This window comes from Staurois parvus, unplaced genomic scaffold, assembly GCF_062004578.1.
Source record: "Staurois parvus isolate SC_StPar_1 unplaced genomic scaffold, SC_StPar_1.0 ptg000182l, whole genome shotgun sequence".
In the NCBI taxonomy this organism is placed as follows: Eukaryota; Metazoa; Chordata; class Amphibia; order Anura; family Ranidae; genus Staurois; species Staurois parvus.
The window spans coordinates 1984466-2009968 of NW_028317978.1; the positions used below are offsets into that span (position 1 = coordinate 1984466).

General features: G+C 41.1%; 1 protein-coding gene across 1 annotated transcript in view; it reads left to right on the top strand.

The window, feature by feature from the left end:
- Positions 1-25503, top strand: part of CUEDC2 (CUE domain containing 2) — a 48723-nt gene that overhangs the window by 17360 nt on the left and 5860 nt on the right. Inside the window, exons 4-7 of the mRNA XM_089677236.1 lie at positions 2389-2450; positions 5130-5242; positions 6577-6744; positions 24089-24141. Of these exons, the coding sequence (XP_089533362.1) occupies positions 2389-2450; positions 5130-5242; positions 6577-6744; positions 24089-24141 (396 nt within the window). The remainder of the gene's footprint in view (positions 1-2388; positions 2451-5129; positions 5243-6576; positions 6745-24088; positions 24142-25503) is intronic.

Below are 25503 nucleotides of genomic sequence, written 5' to 3' on the forward strand. Positions count from 1 at the left end.
CACATTCTCAATTTTTAAACAATATTTTGTGTTATTTCCCATGAAAAATGTTTATATGCCTAATCTGCTAGAAAGGACATGTCTTGTATTTTGTTTTCCAGTTCATTGTTTACTTGCAGTTTTTCATATTTAGCCTGAAATATTTTGCAGGCGTTTTCTTCCAGTCAATTTGATGAGTTTTAGAATGTTCAGTTTCATTCCCTGCTGACCATTAATTAATTCAGTCAACCAACTAGTCTCCCTTGATATTGCTCTGTTGCCTGTGGCATGCTCCTTGGGAGTTTATTCTAGCTGCTTGATTGTGCTCTCTTATGTTTCGTTTAATAAATATAAACACATTTTTGACAGTAGCTAGTCTGTTTTATGGAGAACCAAACCAAAAGCTCATCCTCTAAAAGCCCTAAAAATTACACTGATTTCTTTTAAACAAGAGATATGCATTTTAAATCCAATACAAATGTAAAAACATGGCTGGTATTCCTATTCTGAGGATAGTAAGCAGAATCATACACACCTTTGCTTTATACCCAGAACATCCAGAAATACTAATACATAGCAAAGATGCAACCTCAAATGTTATGAACTCACACTTGCATACAGTCGTGTCAGACTATGGCACCCCCTTGCAAGGAATGGAACACACTATACTATGATGTGGAATCTGGATAGATAGTTAATATATGGTCACAGGGTGGGATAGTGGGCAGAGCCATGCTAATCAGCAAAGATGCCCTTGTAATCCAGATGGGTAGGGAAATCTTATTCCAACAGAACTTTATCTGACAGCTTTTGGTAGACCAAAGACTATGCAATAAGTGATTAACGAGGAACTTCACTAACTATATATTTATTTTAACCACTCTTTTTTGCTACTGAATTAAAGTAGTATTAAACCCAAAACCAAAAATGTCTTATATTGCAGCTTACTATTCATTACATGTGATGGCTGCATCAGTTTTCTTTTCTTTGGATTTTTCTCTGTGTTTTCACCTGGTGATCTGTCCAGTAGCACACCTCCGGTATTAGTGAGATATCACTTTGGAGAAATGAGCACACGACACAGCAGACAGCAGCAATTCTAGTCTGGATGGGAGTGTTAAATGTATTAGCAGATTTAAATAGAAAAACAAATTTAAGCCGAACTTTGGCTAACACTTTATAATTAGTTACCGCAAACCGTTTTTCCTTTTGGGATAAAGGTTTTACATGAATAAATAAAAGCTGATCATTGAATCACCCCTGCCAATAGTAAATGGATTATCTCATCCATGTAAACTGATACATTCTGCTGGAGAGCTTGAATTTCTGAAAAACAGTTGCTTGCTGAATCACCAGATGTAAAAAAGAACAAAGACAGCCTAAAAAAGTAAACAAATACAGACATCACATCTAAGAATTGGTAAGCTGCAGTATAATAAATGTTAGATTTGTGGTTTAACACTGCTTTAACATATTCACACACCCTGCAAATTCAGAGTTGTCCTGCTCTAATCTGCTTCTCAGTCTGTCAGCGCATGCTGGTTCCCGGGCCGATTTCTTTGCTGACATTGTTGACAGCTGGCTATCTCTTCTGGGTTCTTGAAGACCGTGATGTCCTGGCCCATGCTCACCATGTTTAACCCCATCACCTCCTGGCCCTTTAAGAGGTTCTAAATGCCAAGAGGTGGAGGTGGGCATTCCGATCATATGACTGCTGCGAGTGGCACAGCGGTCAGATGATTGGAAAGCTCCCGAACGCAAGTATACATCGAGAGCACTCTGTAACTCACCAGTTACTGTGCTGGGAAAGTGTTTATGAAGGGACACATATGTAGCCAATTGGCATTAAATCCCACCAGCCAAGAGGTCGCATATAGGCGTACGGCCAGTGGGATGTGGTTAAAATGACCCTGAAACCACCAGTAATGCTTGCTGTGAGTAGTCCAGGAGGCTGCAAGGAGCAAAGAATGCATTGTTCTTGATTATATGAGAATTCTTGCGGTGAGGGGCCAGTAAATCAAATAAGGAGTACTTACATAACGGTCAAGTCTTCATGTGTATCATTTTGTCAGGCCTTTCCATATTGATACAAGGTTAGCTTTTTAATCAGCTTGTATTTAATGTACTGATTGTGTTCTTATTTATTAAATTGCACCCTGGAAATGCTTGTGTGCTTGACTTACTGTACTTTTGAGTTATGCACTGGAGCAGTCAAAATACAGTCCTTTTCCTTATATTTGTGCCATGTTAGTAACTCCAAGTATTTAGACCAAAGCATCAATATGACAGATGGGGATCTAGAAATGTCGGAAGCAGAGGCTAGCGATGGCACACCATATATTTATCTGATTACCTCTGTTTGTTCGAGTAAACTGGCAATCATGTAATGATATCTTGTTACCTTTGCAGCGATAAAGTTTATGAAATGATGTTTGAACTGTCTGGACGACTAAGTGAAGCACGTAATAAGGGTACGTGGGAATGTTTTAATTATCTGCAAATTAAACAATTTATACGTAAAGGACAGGTTTTAGATCTATAGTGCAATCTTTTTATTTGTTTCAAAGGTACATAATATTTACCATCTTTCTTGTTTTTATGTTTGTTTTTTTTAAATGTGGTGTTTTAGCATCAGCATAAAGTTTTCCCATTTATAACAGCACTGCATGTTAATGAAGAAATGTGAACATCACATTTGCCTTCAAGATTTTCATAACAATTAATATACTAATACTATTGGTGAAAAAAAAGGAGGGGGAAGTGCGCCGATGTGGTGCAATAAAAACTTACATTTTGTTGAATAGTTAAAAACAGCAGAAAAATCATACTCACGGGAGGCACTTTGTCATAGACAACATTTCCCGGGGAAGAGAGAGGGAGAAGGACAGACAGCAGACACTGGGGCCAGCAATGCTGTTAGATGGTAGCTCGATCCCTCTACCTCTAGCACAGTTTGGCTGTCAGATTAGGTGGAAAAAGATGGCGCACACTCACTTCTGCAGAATGTTCCACGCTGGGCTCTCCTTTGCCAGTCAGAGCCCACATATGTCCTCTTCTTCAAACGGACAAGTGTACTGATCGTCTGGGCAATGCATTTCTAGGGTGGGTCCCCCTTTCGCAAGCCTGGTCAGTATTTATTGCACAAAATCTGTGTGCTTCCCCTTTTTTTTTTTTTTTTCTTTTTATTTCTCAGGTTTTGCATTTCACCTTGTGGGAGAGCTGCAGTTGTTTTTAAGATGAAAAACAAATTTTACTATACGGAATATGGGACTGTGCTTTTTGGAACAAGAACTTAATTGGCAAGCTTAGTATGCAATGGAGAACAAAATGGCTATTTAAAATTAGTTCACGTTGACATACTGTTTCCCAAAAGTGTCCCTGTGGGTGTCTTTAATACATTAAAATGCTGGTGCTCTGTTTCCTACCTGCACATGGGCAGTCCACTCTCTCTTGCAACTGAGCGTTCTGTGAGCGTGAGTGAGAGCAGACTGCATATGCGAGAGTAGGGAACAAAGCCAGGAGTGTTCAATTTATAAGTTGATGGGGCCCCGCCTCCAACGCTGGGTACATCCTGCTATCTGCAGGATTGGTGAGGGGAGCACAATATAATTAGCAGCAGCTGAAAAGCATTTATTTGCAGATCAGAGCCCAAAATTTTATTGTTTAGAAGTACACTTTAATGGAAAGGAACATTTTTAGGAAAAGTATGTGAAGGTCAAATAATCCTTTATAACCACTCGCCTACCGGGCACTTATGCCCCTTTTGTGTGCAGGCCAGTTTTCAGCTTTCAGCGCTGTCCCACTTTGAATGACAATTGCGCGGTCATGCAACATTGTACCCATATGACATTTTTATACATTTTTCTCACAAATAGATTTTTTTGGTGGTATTTAATCGTCGCTTAATGTTTTCTTTTTTGCACTATAAACAAAAAAAAGGAAAAAAAAAAGTTTTTCTTTGCTTCTATTATAAAATTTTGCAAACAGATAATTTTTCTTCTTCACTGATGTGCATTGATGAGGCAGCACTGATGGGCACGGATAGGCAGCACTGATGGGCACTGATGAGCTGGCACTGATATGCAGCAATGATGGGCACTGATGATCAGTACTGATGTGTTCTCTGACAATTGCCGGTTATCTGCAGTTCTTTGCTCATGCTGTGACAGCGCGAGGAAAGTGCAGCCAATAACAGGCAACTGTATTTACCCGGTGATCTGCTGTGTCATCGGACACAGCTGATCACGTGGTCAAAGGCCACGTGATCAGCTGGGTCCGTAGGACACAGCGATCACAGAGATCGCCAGGTGTGCGCATTCCGGGAGGACATCATATGACGTACTCCCAGAACTGGACAACCGCGCTGTAGCTATCATGCGGCTATAGCGTGGTTGCCAAGTGGTTAAAGAACTATAGGCAAAACCTTTTTTTCATTCATAGAGTAAGGGCCAGTTCACAGTACATGCGTTTCATGTGCTTTTTTTTCTGCATCCAAAATGCACAGAAAGTAGGTTATATGGTTGTCAATGTCATAGTCTCCTAGATTGTAAGCTCCAAGGAGTAGGGCCTTCGAACCCCTAGTGTATTGCATTGTATTGTTATTGTACTATCTCATGTATTGTCTCCCATTTTAATGTACAGCGCTGAGCAAACCATTGGCACTTTATAAATACTGTATAATAATACTGTATAATAATAGTTCATATCATTGCTTACAGTTCCAGTGTGTTCTGGATGCAGAATAAAAAGTAGAACACGCTGCATTTGTCCTGTACAGAACTGTACTGGAACACCGTAAAACTCATCAAAATCGCACATGTCCCTATTTAAATGGAAGAAAAAGAGAGGGGCAAAAATGCACAGTTGAAATACATATACTGTAAGTGAGCTGTTTTCACTGCCAAATGATTAAATTTGTTTTCAGCCAGGATCAGGACTCCACTATATCCTGGTTCAGGTCTTCAGCTTCCTGGTTCTCCTGTCTGCTCACTGGACAAAGTCCAGTACAATGCTGGCATGTAGTAGGGGAAATCAGGTTAGTTTGAAATGTGCTGGCAGTTTCAGACCTAGTGAATTTGTAAATCAAATAAAACTGGAAAGGAAGAAATTTTATGTGACCATAACACAGATTGTTTATAATTTATTTTCAGAAAATTATTTTCCTAAACCATCATCAGAGACTTCAGATATGGTTCCAGAATCTGATGGCAGTGAACCCAATCAGAATAAATTACAAGTGCCACCGGAAGGAGCAGAGGCACAGGTACTTTGAGTATTATTTATAAATCAAGATTTTTGCTGCATTAATAGATACTCACAAGGAAAGTGCTCTGCTGACCACCAGTGTTTTTTGTTTCACTACATTCATCTTTCCACTTGTAAAGTTAGGGGGACACTTGGAAGGATAATAGCTTGCCTTGGCCGGTTTTTATTTGCATCATTCAGGTTTCGCATTCTAAAATTCGATTTTGGAATGAATGGACTTTCCCAAAAGAAAACCACATTCACTGTTAGAAATACATTTGTTTGAGAGAAATTTTGCATCCCGCTCATTCAAATGTTCTCATCACTGTGGTAGAAAACTAACTTTGATCAGACCTCAATAACAATTAGAAAATTGAGAGAATGTTCTTAAGGTGAGAAGTTTCAAACAAAACTCTGCTAGTGTATGGCCAACTTTAGACTGAAAAGGAGAGTGGGAAAATCATGCCTAAAGAAGAACTCTGGTATAGGCATAAAAATCACCCATTAGTTCACCCTTCCTACAGAAAACACTAAACATTTAACAAAAATTTGAAAATCCTTACCATTTAGGAGAAAGGTTTTTGATTTTTCATGACCTCATCTTTGAAATTCAAAAGATAACAGCATCTGCTCTGCCAAGGGGGAGGTGTGACTGCAGGCATTATATCATTCCCTCTACACTCTTTCTGCAGTAAAAGGCAACTACAGTTTCCATTAACCACAGGCAGTTTTAGTAAATGTGGGCGGTACATTAGGCCTGTACATCTTGAATGTGTCTGAGAGTCTCGGTCCCACCACTGCAAGTGGGGCTGAATTACATCACTGCTTCCTGGAGAAAGAACTACAGAAGGGATGGGCCAATTCCAGTGGCTTGAGGAATAGAATGCATAGCAGCCACTGGTCTTAAATACTTGAAATAAAAGTGAATTAACAGTTTGATCTGAAAATGAATAGAGCACCTACTGAGTGAACCAGAATATGAATGACATATTCAGTGAAGTTAGGAAATCAGCAAGAATATGTAAATAGGTTTTTGCCCTGAGTTCTGCTTTAGGTACTAGTAGAGTGTATTTGTAACTAGAAGTGGAACAAACCACTAAGCTCACCTAATAGGATTGAAGTCAGAAGTCTCCATGGAGTGTCTGTGGTTCCTTTCAGAATGCATACATTATACCAAAAGGATAGTTTATATAAATCCAATGTCGCAGGCTTGCCCCATTTTCTCAAAGATTAGTAACAAGTGAAATTTTGGCTTGGCTAATAAGAGATACCGGTTTTTACTTGAAAAGTACATTTTCAGTGCCCACAGAAAACTGAAGTAAATAGTTTTTCCACTTTTATTTTGTTGTACAGGAAAAAAGTGAATTGAAGAAAAATGTTGATGTACTGCTAGAAATGTTCCCATGCTGCAGTTTTTACCAAGCTGAGAAAGTTCTCTCTATGGCTAAAGAGAATCTGGAAGATGCAGTTCAGATCATAGTTGACAGCAAGGGGCAATTTGACTATGCATCTGAGCCACAGGTTAGTCCCACCAACTATGAACATGCGACAGACTGTTTTATACCTGCTTTTAGACATGTGCAGAAAGGAAAAATTTGTTTCTGATAAATTTGTTATTAATTTCGTTTTGTGGATTCATTTCAGAATTTGTTTAGTTTTGTTTATTCATTTTCTGATGAATTCCAAATTTTCAGAAGAATTTGAATCAGTTGAAAATGTATCGAATTCTGCATGAAGAAGAGCTGGTTGTTCAGGAGCAGGCCGGTAAGCCGGCCTCCGCCTTCGTAACAACCATTGACTCAGCTCACTGGTCCCCCCTCCTTTTTTTGATCTGCCGGGCTGCATGCTCAGATATAGGGCTTGGTGTGGATTTTGGGGGGAGCCCACACCATGTTTTCTTGGAGTGGGGTTTCCCTTAAAATCCATATCAAACCAGAAGGGTCTGGTATGAATGGGGGGGGGGGGTGTTGTACCCACTCCTCAACAACCAGCTATTCTCACAGAATTTGGATCGGTTGATACATTTTTGATCAACATGAATTTGAATTGTTCTGAAGGGCAGCACAGTGGCACTTCCGCCTGGCAGCACTAGGGTCGATGGTTTGAATTCAAACCACGGCTCTGACTGCCGTGAGTTTGCATGTTCTCCCTGTGCTTGCGTGGGTTTCCTCCGGGTACTCCAGATTCCTCCCACACTCCAAAGACATGCTGGTAGGTTAATTGGCTCTTGTCTAAAATTGTCCCTAGTATGTGTATGTATGGATGTAAGTTAGACCTTAAACTGTACACTCATTGAGGGTTAGGGACTGATGGGCTTTATAACAAAAGGCATGGAGTACAATTACAATACAAATTAATACAGGAGGATTCAGATGGCCCTACTCGTTAGAGCTTACAATCTAAGAGGGAGGGTCGAGAGATACAAAAGGTAATAACTGTGGGGGATGGGCTGATGGACAAAATACATGTACACTTGTTAGGCGGTGGCAAGATAGGCCTCTCTGAAGAGATGAGTTTTCAAGGATCATCTAAAAGTGGACAGAGATGGAGATAGTCGGACACATTGGGGAAGGGATTTTCAGAGGATAGGAGCATGGAGAAATCCTGGAGGTGAGCCTGGGAGGAGGTGACTAGGGAGCTAGAGAGCAGGAGGGGGTCTTGGGAGGAACTAAGAGAATGATTTGGTCAGTATTATGAGACCAGGTTAGTAATGTAACTAGGGGCTGAGTTGTGGATAGCTTTATAAGTTGTTGGTATCTTGAATTTTTTTCATTGCGTGAGTGGGATCCAGTTTAGGGACTGGCAAAGAGGGGTAGCAGACACTGAACGGTTCATTAGGTGGATGAGTCTGGCAGCAGCATTCATGATGGATTGGAGGGGGGATAGCCTATGCAAAGGTAAGCCAGTGAGGAGGGAGTTGCAGTAGTCAAGGCTGGAGATGACCAGGGAGTGAGTTAGAAGCTTTGTGGTGTCACTGGTTAGGAAAGGGCATATCTTGGAGATGTTGCGGTGGCAAGCTTTGGACAGCGATTGGATGTGGGGCCGAAAGGATAGTTCAGAGTCCAGTATTACACCTAACACCCTGGCATGTGGGGACAGGTTGATGGTTGAGCCGTTGATTTTGATAGAGAAGTCAGTGGAAGGGGAGGAAATATTATGAGCTCAGTTTTGGATAGATTAATTTTCAGGAAGTGATGTGACATCCAGGCTGATATGTCTGTTAGTAGATTAGTGATGCATGTGGAGACTGAAGGAGTGAGCTGAGTGGTAGAGGGATAGATTTGTGTGTCATCAGCACAGCAATGATATTGAAAACCATGGGAGGCAATCAACTGACCCAACGTGGAGGTTTAGATTGAGAATAGGAGGTGTCCCAGAACAGAACCTTGGAGAGAAAGGAAGAGGAAGTAGAATTGTAAGTAACACTGAAGGTGCGGTGGGATAGGTAGGATGAGAACCAATGAAGAGCACAGTCACGGAGACCAAAGGAGTAGAGTTTTTTGAGGAGGAGAGTGTGTCAAAGGCAGAAGAGAGGTCCAGGAGTAGGAGTACAGTATCGTGTCTATTGGTTTTAGCCTTTAGTAGATTGTTTGTAAGTTTTTCAGGAGAGCAGTTTCCATGGAGTGCTGAGAGCGAAATTCAGACTTCAAGACAAGATGGCTATTCTCAGTGAGGTGGTTGCTCAGCTGGTTGTAGACCAGGCATTCAAGGAGTTTGAAGGAAAAGAGGAGTATGGAAATGGGTTGTAGGTTAAGATTGGTGAGGGTTTTTTAAGTATGGGGGTGACTAGTGCATGGTTTAGAGAATTGGGGAAGATGCCAGAAGAGAGGGAGGTATTGAAGGTGTGAGTTAGAGACTGTAGGATAGAGACCGAGGGTGACTGTAGCATTTGTGATGGAACAAGGTCCAGGGGGCACGTGGTTAGGCAGGAATTAGAAAAAAGTTTAGCAACCATGTCTATAGTAGTGGGGTTGAATGCCGGAAGTAATGATTGTCCCTGTGGATGTGGAGTGTTAAGTAGGGGAGGTATCTGCGCGTCAGATATCTCCTCACGAATTGTATCAGTTTTCCTTTTTGAAGTGATTGGCGATCTTCTGGGCAGTGAGTGAGCTAGTGAGTGGAGGCAGTGGAGGATGAAGAAGAGAGTTGAAGGTAGAGAACAGTTTAAGTGGATTGAGTTGTCTGCTTGGCAGTGTGGAGGCAGGAATAGTACAGGTGAAACTCGAAAAATTAGAATATTGTGCTAAAGTTCATTTATTTCAGTAATGCAACTTAAAAGGTGAAACTAATATATGAGATACTCATTACATGCAAAGCAAGATAGTTCAAGCCGTGATTTGTCATAATTGTGATGATTACGGCTTACAGCTCATGAAAACCTCAAATCCACAATCTCAGAAAATTAGAATATTACATGCAATCAATAAAACATGGATTGTACATAGAACAATATCGGACCTCTGAAAATTATAAGCATGCATATGTACTGAGTACTTGGTTTGGGCCTCTTTTGCAGCAATTACTTCCTCAGTGCAGCGTGGCATGGAAGCTATCAGCCTGTGGTACTGCTGAGGTGTTCTGGAAGACCAGGGTGCTTCAATAGCTGCCTTCAGCTCTTCTGCATTGTTCGGTCTCTCATCTTTCTCTTGGCAATGCCCCATAGATTCTCTATGGGGTTCAGGTCAGGCGAGTTTGCTTGCCAATAAAGCACAGTAATCCCACCGTCATTGAACCAGGTTTTGGTGCTTTTGGCAGTGTGGGCAGATGCCAAGTCCTGCTGGAAAATGAAGTCGGCATCCCCATAAAGCTCGTCTGCAGAAGGAAGCATGAAGTGCTCCAAAATCTCCTGGTAGACGGCTGCGTTGACCCTGGACTTAATGAAGCACAGTGGACCAACATGAGCAGATGACATGGCTCCCCAAATCAACACAGACTGTGGAAACTTCACACTGGACTTCAAGCATCTTGCAGTGTGTGCCTCTCCATTCTTCTTCCTCCATACTCTGGGTCCTTGGTTTCCAAATGAGATGCAAAAGTTGCTCTCATCAGAAAAGAGGACTTTGGACCACTGAGCAATAGACCAGGTCTGTTTTTCTTTAGCCCAGGTAAGACGCTTCTGACGTTGTTTGTTGTTCAGGAGCGGCTTGACAAGAGGAATACGACAGGATCCGTCTGTGTGAGGTGGCTCTTGATGCACTGACTCCAGCCTCAGTCCACTCCTTGTGAGAGTACCCAACACTTTTGAATGGCCTTTTCCTGACAATCCTCTCCAGGCTGTGGTCATCCCTGCTGCTTGTGCACCTTTTTCTTCCACACTTTTCCCTTCCACATAACTTTCTATTAATGTGCTTTGATACAGCACTTTGGGAACATCCCACTTCTTTTGCAATTACCTTTTGAGGCTTTCCCTCCTTATGGAGGGTGTCAATGATGGTTTTCTGTACAACTGTCAGGTCAGCAGTCTTTCCCATGATTGTGATTCCTACTGAACCAGACCAAGAGACCATTTAAAGGCTCAGGAACCCTTTACAGGTGTTATGGCTTGATTAGCTGATTAGAGTGGGCTACTTTGAGCCGAGAATATTGCACCTTTTCACAATATTCTAATTTTCTGAGATTGTGGATTTGGGGTTTTCATGAGCTGTAAGCCATAATCATCACAATTATGACAAATCAATGCTTGAACTATCTTGCTTTGCATGTAATGAGTCTATCTCATTTATTAGCTTCACCTTTTAAGTTGCATTACTGAAATAAATGAACTTTTGCACGATATTCAAATTTTTCGAGTTTCACCTGTATTTCTGGAGGGCAGATTTATATTGGTTGAAGTCTTTCTGAGACTTAGACTTACGCCACAGACGCTCAAGAGCGCGGCTATGTTTTTTGAGACCAAAATCTCTGAATAACCAAAAATGTGTCCGAGTTTAGATTCGGACAGAAATTATTTGCACGTTTACCTGCTTTTAATCGGTAGTAATGAGTGTAATTATTAATAAACATCATTTATATTGTGCCAACAGTTTGTACAGCCTTTTGCAAAATAGAGAGAGAGTTTAGCTACAAAAGGCAAAAGGGGTAGGAGGGTCTTGTTTGTGAGTGCTTTCAATCTAAAAGGGAGGACAAATTATTTTAAAGGTAAAAAAAGGTGCAAATACCAAGAGCAATGAGGTTCCAGGTGATATGTAGATAACCACAGTATGGGCAGCTCCAACAACTCATTTGACCAGCAATGAGACATGAGCACAAAACAACAAATAAAGGAGTGCTCCCAACCTTGTGGAGTCACAAACCCAGGAACAGTGAAAATCTAAATTCACTTTAATGTTGGGTTATAAAGGCATGACATGTAGGAGTGCCCAAATTAATACATTACCAAACCAGTGGAGAGGAGAAACACATTCCCAGAAGCTGGAGGATGACAAATGATCCTGGACCCAATAGTAGGTTTCTCAGCCCAGGAGCCTCAGGAAAGTGGGAAGGGTGTGTGGATGGCAGCTGCTGGGATCACTAAGATGGCGCGTCCGCCGGAAATCGTGTGTCCCAGATCTGGTTGTTATGTCATACACCTTGCGAGAGACCTCTCAAACAAGGGACGGTGAGGGCAAAATGGAAGCCTATAAGGGACTTGCCCCTCATGATCTGAGGAAGGGGCAAGTCCCTGAAACATGTTATGCTGACCGACTTCTCTCCTTTAATTTGACATGGGTTGAGTGCTCCCCTAGGCTTCCAGTTTGCCCTCACTGTCCAGGATCATGTCATCCTCCAGCTTCTGGAAATGTGTGTTTCTCCTCTCCATTAGCTTGGTGATGTATCATCTGGGCACTCCTACATGTCATGCCTTTGAACCCAACATTAAAGTGAATTTCGATTTTAACTGTCCCTGAGATTGTAACTCTATTGACTTCCACAGGGTTGGGAGTGCTGCTTTTGTTTGTTGTTTTGTGATTATAAAGGTAATAGCTGTGAGGGGATGCATTGATAGTTTTGGGTTTGTTTTTTAGGTAGAGGCAACATAAACTTCTGAAAGGACAGATAAAGGGAGATAGGAGTAAGTCTGGGGAGTATCAAAGAGGATGGTTTGGGTGATATTTGGAGATTGGGTTGGTGATGTAGCTTAGGGCAGAGTTGCGAATGGCTTTGTGTGTTGGTGTTTGTATATAAGCATTTTAACATCTTTCCAGCCAAGCCAATTTTGAAATTTCTCATAGACGTTGAAAAATCAGCATTTTTTTTGGTAGAAATTTACTTGGAACCCCCAAACATTATTTTCTGAAAGCAGAAGCCCTAGCGAATAAAATGTTGTTGCAATATTTTTTTTTTTTTTTTTAAGGTTGCACGATATTTGCACAGCTGTTTATCAAATACAAATTTTCATGAAAAAATAGACTTAAATACATTTTAGCACACACAAACAATGATGCTGCAGCAAGTAAATTGATACTGAACATGTCAAGATTTTAAAACCTTGCATGGCTATTAAATGGCAACAAACTACGGTACTGAAAAATCTCCATCGACTACCCTTTAACCTCCTTAGCGGTAATCCCGAGTGTAGCTCGGGGTAAAATTTCTATACCAAGAGCGGTAACCCCGAGCTACACTCGGGCTTACCATGCGGTGTTGCTCTGGGGGTCCCTGCAGCACTTACCTTGTCCTTCGCTCCCGCGATGTGTCCCCTGCAGCGTCCCCGGCCATCTCCTCCGGCCGATGCCGGCATCCGGCTTCTGTGTTCCGGTCCCTGTGACGTCGGGACGTACGGGCGCCGGAACCGGCGGGAAATTTGAAATTTTTAACAAATGTCATTTTTGCTGTCATTGCTGTTTCAATGCATTTCACATATATTTTGTCCCTACTGCTTTGTCCTGTGCCCTGCCTGCATTTTGAATGTTCTTTCTGCCTGGAAACTTAGAAAAGTCCATGGCGTCCCAAAAGCATCCCTTTTACGTCAAAAGCAGTTTTAGAACAGCGATAGTAAATCAGAACCACTTGCAGAATTGAGTGATAATGATTTGTGGGGAAATTCGTCATCAGACACTGAAAACGATTTTGCGACTTTGCTCAGCGATGTGCGAATTTGCCTCTGTATTTCAAATTTCAGTGTTTTTGGTTTGATTATATTATTGAATTAAATTTATTATTATTATATTATTATTTTTTATGATTATTAAATTCTAATTTATGATTTCATGTTTAAAATTTTATCCTACCTGGGATGTTTAATAGACTCTTGTTCATACAGATTTCAGTGAGTTATTCCTAAAAATTACAGCCTACAATAAAAAACTACATATTTCCATGCAAAAAAATGGTACCGCTTTCAGCACAAAAAATCAGAAAGAATCATACCGCCAAGGAGGTTAAAAGCATTTACAGGTTACCAGTTTATAATTAAACATGAGCTCTGGTGCTAGAATTATTGCTTTCACTGTCATATTTATTAATGTGATACATAACGTTTCTGCAGATCATATGTGATTAAGGGCTAACTCCACCTTTTACACCACATTAACTGCCTTCCGCCCACCATAAAACGCAATGACGGGTGGGCGGCGGTTCTCTCATTCTGGGAGGATGTCATATGATGTCCTCCCACTCTAACTGCGCATGCGCACCCTCGGAGGTGCGCGGCACGGCGATTGCTGGTGCACTGGGACACAGCAGATCACCGATCACTGTAAAGAGCCGCTGACGTCGGCTCTGTCATGTGATCAGCTGTGTCCAATCACAGCTGATCGCATGTAAACAAGCAAATGCCGGTTATCGGCAGTCCTCTCCTCCTGCTGTCAGCTCGGCATTCCTCAGAGGGGACATTTACACTGATCATCAGGGAACTGATGATCAGTGTAGCCCCATCAGTACCACCTGTCATTGCTCATCAATGCCACATACCAGTGCCTATCAGTGGCACCTGTCAGTGCCGCCTAATAGTTCCAGTCAGTGCCACCTATCAGTGTCATATATGAGTACTGCCTTTCAGTGCCCATCAGTGATGCCTGTCAATGCTCATCAGTGCTGTCTATCAGTGCCCATCACTGCAGCCTCATTAGCGCACATCAGTGAAGGAGACAAATTACTTATTTACAAAATTTTAAAACAGAAATTAAGAATTTTTTTTTTTTTTTTCAGTCTTTTTTAGTTTGTTTTGCAAAAAATAAAAACTCCAGTGGTGATTAAATACCACAAAAAGAAAGCTCTATCTGTCTCAAAAAAATGATAAAAATTTTGTTTGGGTGCAGTGTTGCATGACCGGTCAATTGTCATTCAACGTGCGTCAGTGCTGAAAGCTGAAAATTAGCCTGGGCAGGAAGGGGGTAAAAGTGCCGTTACACAAGTGGTTAAACCCATATTTAGGGTGTAACGCGGTGCCAAAAGACTCCGCTCCCTAAATGCCCTCTTTTCGTGATAACATGCAGGGGTTCCCCTTCTCCACAGCTGCTGTAACTTTTGAAATTGAATTGAAGTGGTTGCAGTGCTTTGAAGTCTCATATGCAAAAAACTAAATGCACTCTTTTTTTCTGCAAATATACTATATGTGCATTTATTTTTTTTCCAAAAGGTGTATTAAGGCTTTAAATTATATCAAATAGCTGCAGGGAAATGTTTTTTTCCTTTGCACAGGTACAGTACATCAGGCAAACCGCTATATTCAGTAAAGCGGAACTACACTGTATCTGAGCATCAAAAACCAAAAACACTATTCAATTTATTTGTGATATTCAAAGCAAACTCCGCCCTAACATTTCTGGCTGTGGCTATCTTGAGTAAGGGTAGATAATTCATGTATCATTTACTTCCTGAAATCCATCTGCCCTTAGCTCAGGCATGCAGGCTGGAGGGCATGCTTAGCTGAGAGAACCCCTCCTGAAGACTTCTGGTATGTATGACATCATTTGTCTAACTAAGGATGTAAAAAACTGTTGAAAATAAGTAAATATGATGTACTTTCCTATCTATTTACTAATGCTAACAGCATAAGGACTAAAAATAGTCCATGGTGATTGAGAGAGTGAGGTTCCACTTTCAGCTACAGAGATCATTATTTGGTGAAGCAATAGCCAATGAGAGCTAAAAATAAGTTGCATAACAGAAAATATTGATGATTATGGAAAATAACAATATGTATTAAAGGTAAATAAATTCCCTTAGAAATATGAAAGTATTTTCTTTCTTGTCTGTTGAGGCACACAGGAAGTCTTAAACCTTCAGGTTATAATACTGAGGAATTGGATACATGCCAGCCCAGGGTATGACCACTCCCACCGCAAGCATGCCTCAGTTTTTTGAGTAAGCATGTCCCAGTGTCTTAGGAGGAAGAACGACATATTTTTAGCGCTACTGACCTGTAGTAACTTTTTTTTTTTCTCCGTTTTTGTTTTTTTTTAAATTCATATTTTTCTCTACATTGCTGCTGTAGGTTTCCCCTCCAATTGGCAGCTTTTTGGTATGGTTGTCCTTAGCCTGAACCTTACCACATGCGAAGCCTACTGCACTGGATGTTGAGAGGCTAGCTTGGAAGTGACTTTCCAGTACTGGTTTCCGCATGGGTCAATTGTTTAGACTTTGTTCTGTTTAAGCTAGCTGCAGAGTGCTTTACAGGTCCATGGCACTGCTATTGAGCTTGCCACGTCTCTGAAGGCTCGCTTTGTGAGTAGGCCAGCCAGGCTGGGCACCGGGAGCGTCCTCATTTTTCTTGGTTGCTGGGTGCAATTATTCCACATTTCCCACTAACTTTGCTATGGATGGCTCAACAATTGAGCAGATTGTCGAGTTTGCACTTTTTTTTTTTTTTTTCCCACCTTACAAAGAGGCTTCTCCCCACTGCTGCTCTTGTTGCAAAGAGCCTTGTGAAACTTTGACTTTTGATCCATTCCTGCTGCCCATCTGTAGTGACTTCTCTGTTTCCAGCTGTCTATTTTTCGTGAGTACTTGAAGCCCTGCCTCTTACCCCGAGCCTGTATGTTGCTTAACAGGCTTTGTGACCATAACATGTCAAATTCTTAACACAGGTCGTAAAGGAAAAGTAGCCCTTTACCGGGTGCCTCCAGCTCACTTTCTATAGCTGATTGGGGGCTGCATGAAGCATTCTTCTTCAGCCTGGAGTCATGTTATCGTCTTGGCTCCGACAAGTGTAGTTAGGTCTTCTGCATTCTCAGCTGTGGTTTTACTAAAGTCGTACAGGTTTTTTATGATCCAAACTACCTAGTTATTTGTGGACTCTGATAGCAGAGGCCATAATTGTGCCCTGCACATTCTCGGATGGATTTCAATCTGTGACCGTGATCTTAGCAGCTTTGCAGGGATGCAGTGTGGTTCCCTCAAGTCCTTTTTGGATGTGCTTACCTCTACTGCTATTACTCCCAAGTTAGGAGAGACCGTTTTGACCCTTATTAATGTAGTGTGCACCACCCTGAAAAAAAAAAACAGTATCAGGGCTGTTGCTTCTATACCAATGCAGTTGCCTGCCTTGGGTTGTATAGGGCCCCTAAGGCAGTAAAGTCTTTCCGCTTGCACCTCCTTTTCCAACTGTTTCTATATGAGTATTGAAAGCACCTTGATTGTTTACTCTCTCCAAGTGCTTTCTGACCTATATTTTGTGTAGATTTTGTTTAGAAACAATCCTGTTTTGTTTGTGGATCCAGCCATATCTCACCTTAACAAGGAGACTACTTTTCTGGTGGAGGAAACACCTGCTTTAAAGGACTCAAAACAATACGTGGTTGCAAGCCCTTTCTAGAACATCTTTTGGCCAGTCCCCTCTTGCATATGATTCTGGCTGTAAATTTGCTTTGTCACACCATGTCTGATTGGGCAGAGTACCTTAAAATATCATCTACTTATGTGCAACTGGCCCTGTGTGTGTGGAATGCATGGAGCACATGGATGCAGCATTGAATTTCAACCTCTCCAGGCTCTCGCCTTTTTTCTCACATAAATCTCTTTGGCTAAATTGCTGACCTGCAGACTACTGAAGCCATCTGGTAAGAAGCATTTGATCTGCATGTATATACAGTCAGGTCCATAAATATTGGGACATCAACACAATTCTAACATTTTTTTCTCTATACACCACCACAATGGATTCGAAATGAAACGAATAACATGTGCTTTAACTGCAGACTGTCAGCTTTAATTTGAGGGTATTTACATCCAAATCAGGTGAACGGTGTAGGAATTACAAGTTTGCATGTGTGCCTCCCACTTGTTAAGGAACCAAAAGTAATGGGACAATTGGCTTCTCAGCTGTTCCATGGCCAGGTGTGTGTTATTCCCTCATTATACCAATTACAATGAGCAGATAAAAGGTCCAGAATTCATTTCAAGTGTGCTATTTGCATTTGGAATCTGTTGCTGTCAACTCTCAAGATGAGATCCAAAGAGCTGTCACTATCAGTGAAGCAAGCCATCATTAGGCTGAAAAAACAAAACAAACCCATCAGAGAGATAGCAAAAACATTAGGCGTGGCCAAAACAACTGTTTGGAACATTCTTAAAAAGAAGGAATGCACCGGTGAGCTCAGCAACACCAAAAGACCCGGAAGACCGCGGAAAACAACTGTGGTGGATGACCGAAGAATTCTTTCCCTGGTGAAGAAAACACCCTTCACAACAGTTGGCAGATCAAGAACACTCTCCAGGAGGTAGGTGTATGTGTGTCAAAGTCAACAATCAAGAGAAGACTTCACCAGAGTGAATACAGAGGGTTCGCCACAAGATGTAAACCATTGGTGAGCCTCAAAAACAGGAAGGCCAGATTAGAGTTTGCCAAACGACATCTAAAAAAGCCTTCACAGTTCTGGAACAACATCCTATGGACAGATGAGACCAAGATCAACTTGTACCAGAGTGATGGGAAGAGAAGAGTATGGAGAAGGAAAGGAACTGCTCATGATCCTAAGCATACCACCTCATCAGTGAAGCATGGTGGTGGTAGTGTCATGGCGTGGGCATGTATGGCCGCCAATGGAACTGGTTGTCTTGTATTTATTGATGATGTGACTGCTGACAGAAGCAGCAGGATGAATTCTGAAGTGTTTCGGGCAATATTATCTGCTCATATTCAGCCAAATGCTTCACAACTCATTGGACGCCGCTTCACAGTGCAGATGGACAATGACCCAAAGCATACTGCAAAAGCAACCAAAGAGTTTTTTAAGGGAAAGAAGTGGAATGTTATGCAATGGCCAAGTCAATCACCTGACCTGAATCCGATTGAGCATGTATTTCACTTGCTGAAGACAAAACTGAAGGGAAAATGCCCCAAGAACAAGCAGGAACTGAAGACAGTTGCAGTAGAGGCCTGGCAGAGCATCACCAGGGATGAAACCCAGCGTCTGGTGATGTCTATGCGTTCCACACTTCAGGCTGTAATTGGCTGCGAAGGATTTGCAACCAAGTATTAAAAAGTGAAAGTTTGATTTATGATTATTATTCTGTCCCATTACTTTTGGTCCCTTAACAAGTGGGAGGCACATATGCAAACTGTTGTAATTCCTACACCGTTCACCTGATTTGGATGTAAATACCCTCAAATTAAAGCTGACAGTCTGCAGTTAAAGCACATCTTGTTCGTTTCATTTCAAATCCATTGTGGTGATGTATAGAGCCAAAAATGTTAGAATTGTGTCGATGTCCCAATATTTATGGACCTGACTGTATGTGAAAAATAATGCTGTGCCACTCCTTTTCAATAATGCTTATACATATATACCTATGATTAATAACACAATGCGCTATTCCAATATGATAATAAAAAGCATACATAATTTAAAAAAATCAAAATGAAAAAACAGTGTCTTTAATAATCGCCGCTCCCCTTTTTTATACTTTTTTTTTTTTTTTTTTTTTTTTTTTTTACTAGTCTCACCGTGTGTCTTTGTTAGTCCACTCCACACTGTGCAGACAAGAAACACTGTGGGTGTTCCTTTATTCACTCTTCACCACCACTTGTGCTGATTCTCACATTGAGTGATTGCAGCAACTCCATAGAAATATATAAGCGCTTATAGTTTAGGTTCTAGCTACATGGGAGTAAAAATGGTTTGATCTGCATGCCCTTCAAGGGACAGATCTTTTTAAGACCAGCGCTAGATGCTCTCCTCAAAGATATTACTGATAGTTGGCCGAAATGTTTCGTCCAAAAACACCCCTATTGGCCTATATGAAAATAGGCACCGATGCAGGTGCCGACAATAACCCTGCCCCCTCGCCACCGCTGCTCGGTAGTTCTGAGCCTTACCTGAGAAACCACCAAATGATCCCGGCGCTGGGCATAGAGATAAGTGAGGAAAGATGGCCTCCACTCATCTCTATGCCCTTGGAGGACCGGAGCGATGTCACTTTTGGTTCTAGGGCCTTGTAAACAAGGCCATTTTTTTTTTTTTTTTTTTTTTAAAAGCACTAGATCAATGCTTTTTTTTTTAATATAATGCCTTACATTGTAGAAGAGAGCTGTGGGTTCTTATTGCATGCATCCCTTGTGATAGGAGTACAAGTGTGTTACATTTTTTTTTTTTTTTAAAGGGACAGTGTAAAAACAAAAATTAAATAAATAAATGAAAAAGTTTAAAGTGCCCTGTTCCCCAGTGCGCACACGTAGTGATGAATGCATACATAGGCCACGCCCACATATGTAAATTGTGTTCTAACCACACATGTGAGGTATCGCCACGAATGTGGCAAGAGCAATAATTCTAGCACTAGATCTCCTCTGTAACTTTACACTGGTAATCTGTAGAAATTTTTAAAGAGTCACTCGTGAAGATTTTTAAGTACCGTTGTTGGACGCCATTCCATGAGCGTTCACAATTTTAAAACATGATATGTTGGGTATCTATTTACTCGTCTTAACATCATTTTTCATAGTTCATAAAAAAATTGGGGTATATATTGTTTTTTGTTTTGTTTTTTTAATCAAAGTGTATTTTTTTCCAAAAAAATATATATTCATTTTAAAAACCGTCCATTTTGGTTTTTGCATCCTGAATTTTCGATTTCCGCACCAGAATTTTAATTTCGGTACACCACTAGGTAAGAGCGCTCATCTTCCTTAGCAGAGGAAGCCTAAGGACCAGACTGAGAAGTCATCTCCCTTTCTGACAGTAGGCGGCCCTTTCATTTCCTTAGACTCCTTTGAATTGGCAAAACTCTCAAGCTTGGCTCTCCATTTACTTGCAAGGTCTGGCACTCTAGATGATCAATTGTTAGACAAGATTTTCTCATAAATGCTCCTCCACTTTCCAGAGTAGTTTGAAAAGATCAGTTGGCCTTTGCTGATGATTGAGCATCTTTCTTTCTAGATGCTTGAGTGCAGGAGGTTGTCTCCCTGGGCTTCAAACTTGAGTTTTGTTACCTCCTTATCACTTTCTCCCCTTTTAAATCTTTCTGTGTCTCCAACAGACAGGCAGGTCTCATCCAAGGTGTTATAATTTCAGTCATGGCTGCTGAGCAGTTTCAGAAGTTTACTCTAGCCTGCTCAATGTCCCAAAGCTTAACCCCTTCACGCCTAAGGGTAAAACAAATCTAAATGCCTAAGCACAATTTTGAAATGGTGATATGTGTTAGTAAAACTGTACATATCATCACAACTACTTTGTACACCCAGGTGAATTATACCTTGTTTTTTTTCAGGACAAATTTGGCTTTCATTTTGTGGTAAATGGAAATGGATATCTCCTCGTTTTTTTTTTCTTGTATTATCAAAGGAAAACTGGCCGAAATAGTAAAAAAAAATATTTTTTTTTATTTAGCTGTGTGTTTGTTACTACCATAACCTACCACCAAAGAACAACCCAAAATAAATTATCCAGCTCTTGATGATCGCAGCAATACCATATATGTGTATGTTATTTGTTGCTTGTACCTGTAGTACAGCCCAGAAACAATAGTGCGCATTTTGTATTGTCTTTTTTTTTTTTACCTAAAACACACGGATACCAATTTTTTTTTTGACCCTGATCTTGACCCAAACACTAACCCTGGCACTGAAATAGATCATACCTTGATCTAGGTATTTTTTTTCTTTATTTTTTCTTTTATTTTTGTAATATTTAGTTATTTTTTAAACAAACATTTTTTCCCCCTCTATTCGAGGAGTTTGAGAGATACAATGTATCTCTCTCCTCCATTCATAGAGAGAAAAAAAACAGTTGTGATAGCCAATCAGAGGCTATCAAAGTGATCATGTGACCCGGAATTGGGAGTCCCGGGTCCCGATCGTTAGAACGGGACCTGGTGCTCTCAGTGACACTGCGGTCTTTGTGCTGGGAGCGTGCTGTGCGGCACTCTCCCAGCACAAAGACAGGTACACAAATATGCGGCCCCACGGAAAAAATCCCAGTTCTGTGAGGCCGCATATTTGTTACGTCGGCGTCAAGGGGTTAAACACCAATCCTGGATTTCAAAGCCTTCAATGTTTTCAATTGGGTCCATAAATTGCTGTTGGAATCCATCACGTCTCTCATTTCTTTCCTTAACTGAGGAGACTTTCTGGCTTTTTTGGACATCAAAGATGCTTACTTGCATGTACACATCTTTTCAGTGCACCAGCATGTTCTGAGGTTTGCTGTAGGACCTCTGCAGTGTAAGTAAATTGCCCTCCAGTTTGGCCTCTCTTGGAACCTTGGATGTTCACCAAGGTGTTGGCTCCAGTATTGCTTCCCTCATGGTCTGCCCATTGTGGGATACTTAGATGACCTCTTGTTGAAGGAAAAGTTGGCAAGGGTTCTGGTAAACAGTGTGTTTCTAACGGTCCAGACTTTGCAGAAGTTTGGATGGAACCTGCACCTTCAAACAGCATCGCTGAAACGTACAACATCAATTTAAGTACCTGGGTCTGGTTCTGGACACATCTTGGACCATTTCCTACTCCAAGAAAAGCTTTAGAGTCCAGACTGTTATTGCAGGACTGATGGTATCTTCTTTGTGGTAGTTTCTTTTGCCCAATTTCACGCCAAACCTTGGCCATGTCATCTAATTGTGGGACAAATTGGTCCTACCTCCTGACAGACTGATTCGATTGACACCAAAGGGTTTATTTACTAAAGCTGGAGAGTGAAAAATCAGGCTCACTTCTGCATAGAAACCGATTGGCTTCCAGGTTTTATTGCCAAAGCTTAATTGAACAAGCTGAGGTTAGAAGCTGGTTGGTTTCCGTGCAGAAGTGAGCCTGATTTTGCACTCTCCAGCTTTAATAATAAACCCCTTGGTGTCAAACAAATTGGCCTCAGCTGGCAGTGTCTTGACCCAGGATGAGTTCTAAGACCTGTGTTTGGTATCTCTGTTGAATCCGTACACCCTGATCCATGCCTTTCCACCCCTGAAGTTTCTTCCTTGTCTGCTCCGCAGGATCAAGATGGAGGGCAGGGCAACCCTCATTGCTTTGTATTACGCCAGGCAAATGTGGTATGCCGACTTGGTAAGACTTCTAGAAGGCACACCCTGGCCCCTAGTGGACCGTATGGATTTGTTAGCCATACTGGTGCTTAATCTCTGGATTTGATGGCATGGCTGTTGGGGACTCTGAGTCATACAATCCTCAAGGCTAGGAAATTCTCTTTTTTGCAAGGTCTGTCAACAGACATTGAAGGCTTACTTCACTTGGTTTGAGTCTAGTGGGTTAGGACTGGCATTTGGCTCTCATCACCATCAACTGTCAAATTTCTGCTCTTTCCATTGTGTTCAGAGACAGTTGGCATCTCGTTCTTTGAATAAGACCTTTGTGCAAAGGGGTCTTCTATGTGGCTCCCCCATATTTTCCCGTGACTCAATATGATCTGAATCTGGTTCTCTTTGTGCTTCAGAAGCTGCCATTTGAACCCATAAGAGATATTTCTCTCTGCTCTATTCCATAAGGTTGCTTTCTTTGTAGCTATCACCTCTGCAAGGCAAGTGTTTTGAACCCTTGGCTTTTTCTTGCAAATAACCCTTTTTGATCTTACAAAGGGACAAGGAGATATTTGGGCCCAGGACTTCTTTCTTGCCTGTCTGTACATGTCTGTCTCTCAGCCACTGCTTCTTAAGGCAAGACAGATTCCCTTTTAGTAATTTCGGATGGACCCTAACACAGCACCCTGGCTTCTCATTCCACAATTCCTATATGGCTCAGACAGACCATTGTTCAAGCTTATAATCTTGAAGATCTAATTTTCCACTACTAAGGTTCACTCTCCTAGATCTAGGAGCGCCGTTTGAATTTTTCAACATCAAGCAACTGTTTTCCCAGATTTAGAAGGATGCCACCTGGTTTTCTGCACAAATGTTCTCCAAGTTCTAACAAGCGGACATTTCTGGCTCATCTGATGCCAGTTTTGGGCATAAGGACCTTCAGGTGTCTCATTAAGCTGCAGGCAGTCCCCAGTTCCTTTTGTTTATGTTAGGACTGTTGGTGGTTGTTTGCTGTGTTGCTCACTCCTCCATTGGATTGCTTTTGGATGGTATAAAACGTTGTGTCCCTCAATGGACAAGAAAGAAAACAGGATTTTTGTACTCTCTATAGATCCTGTTTCTTGGTGTCCATTGGGGGATATAGTGTTTGTGATCTTGCATTCAGTACAGCTTTGTTACAAAGTTAAGGCAGTTGTTTTTTTTTTCACTGCGTTGGTCTACAAGGTTTTTTGTTTTTTTTTCTTGTTTGGCCAGTGTCTAATATTCCTGTAGGTGGCAGTAGGACCCAGATTTCCTATGTCCTTCAGTGGACAAAATTAATTTACGGTACGTACAATAATTCTGTTATCTAACATAAAGTAAACGAACTTGCCTTTATAAAGCAGCTATTCTTTTGCATTACAGTTATGAACAGCTGAATCATAATAGTTTGTATATTACACTGTCTAACCTAAATTTGTTTTTGATTTTGTAATATAAGGAATTACAGAAGGCTCCCAAAAAGGAAGACCTGAAAGACTTTATTTTACAGAAGTAAGTAACCAAACAGCATTGTCAGGTAATATTTATTAATGTACTATTGATTTTCAGGTCAAATATACCAGGACACTGGCAGTTATGCTTAAATATCCATTACTTACAGCTGCATTAACCACTTGCCCTCCAGAGGATTTACCCCCCCCCCCCCCCTTCCTGACCAGGCCATATTTTGCGATATGGTGCTGCGTTACTTTAACCACTTGCCAACTGTGCTATAGCCGAATGACGGCTACATCGCGGTTGTCCAGTTCTGGGAGGGTTTCTTATGGTGGCATACCGAGAAAAGGAGCCAGGAGTACTGAAGGGGAACCCCAGAAGAGGAGATTCGAGTCGCTCTGTGCAATTCTATTGCACAGTGCAGGTATGTGTAATATGTTATGTAAAAAAAAAAAATGCTCGACAATCACTAATTCAAGGTTTTTTGTGTTGTCCATAAAGCTTGGTGTACTGGTCTGTTGGTTATATAACCAAATTAAGTCATGGAACCTACCTACCTGTAGGTAGCTTTCTTCCCTCATTAATTCACTTTCAGATACAGTGAGTTGAAAGATGAAATTGTCAGTCATAATAACTATACCCAGTGAATGTATTTTCTTAGATTTAGAGGTTATTTGAGCCTTTTCGTGGTTGTAGTAAATGACAGCCAGAATTTTATGGAAAGACTTTTACGCTGATCTCTAGGCAACAAAAAGTTGAATTTAAACATATGTATATGCCTCAGTAAACACAAAGGACATAATTCTCATTTGTGTGCACCAAATGCTTTCACAAACCTAGATATTACCTTAAAAAATGTAGCAACATCATTACAGTGTTGGAATACTTTCATCTTATTTGTACAAATCTGGAAGACAAAAAAAAATGATATATATATATAGATAGATATCCGTAGAAATTGTACTTTGCTTGGTGTGAGTCTCAGAGCTTTACACCCAGGAGTTGCTTAGTGGGACGGATCCTGTTTTCTGCAGTGAAGTCCAGACCAACACTTGGCACCATCACTTGGTACCATCAAGGGCTGGATCTCTGTCCTTTCCTTTCCGTTTCAGAGACCATTGGCTTCCCATAGTCTGATTAAAGTGGTGTTAAACCCAAAACCAAAAATGTAAAAGGTTGTAGCTTACCAATCGTTAGATTTGGTAGCTGCATTAGGTTTTTTTTTTTTTTAGGATTTTTTCCTTATGGTTTCATTTGGTAATCTGGCTAGTAACAAACTCCCACCTACACTGTGGATGAGGGAGTACAGAGACACATTTGGACAACAGCATTGTCAGTCTGGGGGGAGAGGATTGTTAGGTGTACTAGCAGATTTAGATACACCCCAGCTTACACTTTTTAGGCAGATACAATACGTTT